The sequence below is a fragment of the Chenopodium album genome, chromosome 1, assembly GCF_948465745.1.
Source record: "Chenopodium album chromosome 1, dcCheAlbu1.1, whole genome shotgun sequence".
Classification (NCBI taxonomy): Eukaryota; Viridiplantae; Streptophyta; class Magnoliopsida; order Caryophyllales; family Amaranthaceae; genus Chenopodium; species Chenopodium album.
Window position 1 is genome coordinate 44,692,889 of NC_137834.1, and position 4,537 is coordinate 44,697,425.

At 32.1% G+C, this 4,537-nt stretch overlaps 1 protein-coding gene across 1 annotated transcript; it reads left to right on the forward strand.

Annotated features, from left to right (window-relative positions):
* The first annotated feature begins 1,822 nt into the window (after nt 1–1,822).
* Nucleotides 1,823–3,393, forward strand: LOC145631928 (uncharacterized). The gene is made up of 2 exons (XM_081684162.1): nt 1,823–2,123; nt 2,207–3,393. Exons 1-2 carry the CDS (start codon nt 1,823–1,825, stop codon nt 3,391–3,393), a joined length of 1,488 nt encoding a protein of 495 aa, XP_081540288.1.
* The last annotated feature ends 1,144 nt before the right edge of the window (nt 3,394–4,537 follow it).

The following is a 4,537-nucleotide window of genomic DNA, read 5'->3' on the forward strand; positions in this document are numbered from 1 at the left end:
TTATAGTCTTCTAGAATCTTCTAGAAGGTTCTTTTGAATCCTAATTTGATAAGCATTGATAAATTGACTATAGTTGACTTTTAAGAGTTTTAATCAGAATAAAAGAAATGTTTTTAAGGAAAATACGATTTTTCCTTCTCGTACGTTTAAATTTTATCAAAATAAGAAAACGCGTAAAAAAGCTGATTGCAGCGTTTGGCGAGAGGACCAGCGTCTGGCGTCTGGCGACAGCTCTGTCGTTTGGCGACAGTCGCGTGCTCAGCGCTGCGGTCGTGTTTTATTCTTTTCGAAACTCTAATTCATTTTTTATCATATCCGACTGATTTTCTTTATAAAATGCCTCCTTAAATTCTATTTAGAATCATAAATTTTCATCAACAACTATCAATTCTTAGGAATTCTCTCTAGTTCTCTCTTTTCTGAACCAATCCTTTTTACAAACAAAATTCCGCATTCACAAAATCTAGAAACACCTATCCAAGTTCGAAGTTGCCTTCGCCCTAGACGTGAAAGGTTTTATTTTCTGATGGTTTGGTCCCAAATCTTTATTTCAGTTATTTAATTTAATTTTTTATTTTATTATTTTCCTTGAAGTTACTAACGCATGTATTTTGTTATTAGAAAGAGGTACGAGCAGGGGCGAAGGGACCGGGGGGGGGGGGGGGGGGGGGGGCTGGTGGAGGCCCGGCCTCCCCGACCCAGATTTGCGGCCCTTTATTATCAACTCTTGGCCCCCCCTTAAAATATTATATATAGCGTTGAAGACACATAAATTACAACAAATAAGGTTTGTCACATTTGTTAGGTAATGATGTTTTCCCCCAAGGAGCCTGGGTTCGAATCTCATTACTCTCTTTTTTAAAGATAAACCTTCTTATTCAATTTGGGCTTGATTTGATAATAAAGCCCAAAGACTAAAGCTACATATAAAGTTAATGAGGGGAACCTGCATCATATTTTTAAGAATTGAGATTCTATATTTCTACTCTTGTTTTTATCAACTTTTCACACTTCATAAGCAAATCAAATAAAACAGGTATTTTTAAAAATTCTTTTTTATTAATTTTTTTAAGTTATGTAATTTCATTTAATTAATAAATTTCTTATTGTTATTTACATGATTGTGATTAGTTGTTTACTTGGTTAATATGTTTAATTATTTAATATTTTTGGCTAATTTTTAATTTATTGAATGGACCATTAGATAAAATTTTAGGGTTATTTGCTAATTAATTTGATAATTGTTGTTTTATTTTGATATAGGTTAAATCATGAAATCAAAAACACTAGATTTTTTTTACAAAAAAGTTAATAATCAACAAGAAGAGGGTTCCACTTCAAAGGCAAATTTGAATCCCGAAAGTAATTTGTGTGATGATGATGAGCAAACCACAAATTTTGAGGGGCAAAAAAGATCTAGAACTTCAATTCCCGAAACTGGTAACTCTCAAAAGTTCAAAGATTTGAAACTAATGATATAAATACCTCATGTACTCTTGAGCGTGATCCCGGGATACGCAAACAATTTAGTGACTATCATCCCAATGAGCGTGAGCAAAGAAGGAGGGAGTATCTGAGACTAAAAGCGTTTCAACCCATTCAAGATGATTATCCCTATTCTGGGTCAGAAAAACATCTTCGTTCATTTCAATCAACGTGGTTTAAACAATTTCCTTGGTTAGAACATTCTCCATCAAGAGATGTTGCATTCTGATTTCCATGCTTTCTTTTTACAAATAAAGCAACCGGATGTTTTACCCATGATGGGTTTACTAGTTGGAAAAAAGTGAATAGTGGAAAGAATTGTTCCTTTCTGAATCATATGGGCAAAGGTCCGAATTCCCAACACAATAAGAATCAAAAGGAATGTGATGACTTGTTGAATACAAATCAACATATTGAACCACCACTTTTAGGGAAGACAGAAGAAGAGATTAAGAATAGCAAGTTGCGGTTAAAAACTTCAATTGATGCAGTTCGTTGGCTAGCATTTCAAAATTTTCCATTTAGAGGCCATGATGAGAGTGTAAACTCTAAGAATCAAGGAAACTTTCTTGAGCTAATAAAGTTTATAGCCTCATACAACAAAGATGTGAACAAAGTCGTTTTGCAAAATGCTCCAGGCACTAATAATAAATTTTTTTAGAGGATTTGTATTTTTATTCAATTCTCCCAAACATCATTTAACTAACACTACTATTTTTAGGGAATTCTTCATATACATCATCCACAATTCAAAAGGAGATTTTACAAATTTTAGCGAAAAAAGTGCAAGATAAAATAAGAAAGGAAATTGGAGAATCAAAATTTTGTGTCATCCTTGATGAATCTCAAGATAGGGCATTAAGAGAACAAATGGCAATTGTTTTAAGGTTTGTTAATCATGATGGAATTTTAAAAGAACGATTTTTTAATCTTGTTCATGTGAAAAACACTTCATCATTAACTTTGCAACAAGAATTATATAAAGTTTTGTCTTATCATAACTTGAACCCAAAAAATATTCGTGGTCAAGGATATGACGGAGCTTCTAATATGAGAGGGGAATTTCATGGTTTGAAAGCTTTAATATTGAAAGATTCACCCTATGCATACTATGTTCATTGTTTTGCTCATAGGCTTCAATTATCTTTGGTTGGAGCTACAAAAGAAGTGATTCCCATACAACAACTTTTCACTAAATTGGCAATTATAGTCAATATAGTTGATGCATCTTTGAAAAGACATGATGAGTTACAAGCTGCACAAAAAGATGATTTAGCAAACAAGATTGCTAATGACGAGGTTCAAACTGGGAGAGGATTGAATCAAATAGAGAACTTACAGCGTGCTGCTGATACTCGATGGACATCTCATTTGAATTTAATCAACAATTTAGTAAGGACATTTTCTTCTATAGGTAAGGTTCTTCTATCCATTATTAAAGAAGGAAATTCTGAACAACGTGCCAATGCTGATAATGCTTATGATACATTAATGTCCTTTGAGTTCATTTTTATACACTTGATGAGGGAACTTTTAGGGGTGACCCCTAATTTATGCCAAGCTCTACAACGGCATAGTCAAGATATAGCTAATGCTATGAGTCTTGTTTCTACAACAAAAGACTTGATACAAAATTTTAGATTGACTGTTTGGGATGATTTGTTTCAAAAGGTTAAGTCTTTTTGTGAGAAGAATAATGTTGATATTCCAGATATGACTACTCTTTACACAGCCGGTAAAGGTCGTTCTCATCAAGGTGGAAAAATAACAATGGAGCATCATTATCGAGTTGATTTATTTATTGCAGCTTCAGATTCACAACTACAAGAAATTAATAATAGGTTTGATGAACAAATGATTGATCTTCTTATATTGAATGCAACATTGGATCCTAAAGACTCTTTTTAGTCTTTTGATGTTGAGAAAATATGCTACTTGGTGCAAAAGCATTACCCTGAAGACCTCTCTGAACAAGAAAAATATCAACTTGAATGTGAGTTGCAACACTTTTACTTGGATATTTGTGTACATATGCAATTTGATAAGTTATCTACCTTATCACATCTTTGCCAAGAGTTAACTACAACAGGGAAATTGTCTACATATCCTCTTGTTGATCGATTGATTCGTCTTTTGCTAACTCTTCCTGTCTCTACAACAACTTGTGAGCGTGCTTTTTCTGCAATGAATATCGTCAAAACTCAACTAAGGAGTAAAATGGAGGATGATTTTCTTAGAGATGTTTTGGTTGTATACATAGAAAAAGAGATTGTTGTAGAGTTTAGTGTTGAATCTTTGATTGATGATTTTGCTACTATGAAAAATCGTAGAGTACGATTTAACTATTTTTTTTTTTTTTGTAACAATAAAATACTAGTTTATTTTTAAAAAAAATTTATCAATCTATTTTTTAACAAGTCCGGCCCCCAGGACTTGAAAATCCTGGTTTCGCCCCTGGGTACGAGGCATCCAAGTAAGTGCTTTAATTGATTTATTGATATTATGATATAGAAATCATGTTTAGATTGTTATTTTGATTCCTAGTGTCATGTTAGAGTGTTTTGATCTTCCTAGTATCATGTTTAGGGTAACAACTATAATTTCTAATATCAAATATGACAATTTTGATTCCTGCGATGCTTCCTATTCTCTTCATAATATGCATGTTAGTATCATGTTAGGGATGAATATTTGATCTTTGATGCTCAGTGACATGCTAGGATTTGTTATTAATCTTGGTAGTATCATGCCTAGGATCTTGATATTATTATGCTTTAGCGTTGATATGATTATTTTAATTATGATTATAATTGTTATGATTATTGTTATGATTATTTTAATGATGATTATTATTGTTATAATTATTATGATAATGATTATTGTTGCTTGATATTTATTTATTGTTATTGCTTGATCACACCTTTTATGCATGTTTAAAGGGAATTTGTACTTGTAATCACGCCTAATAAGATAATTAAAAATCTTGTTTAGGGTTAATAAGATTATAATTCAAGTAATCGCCAATAATAGATTTATTTGTGCATTAATATTC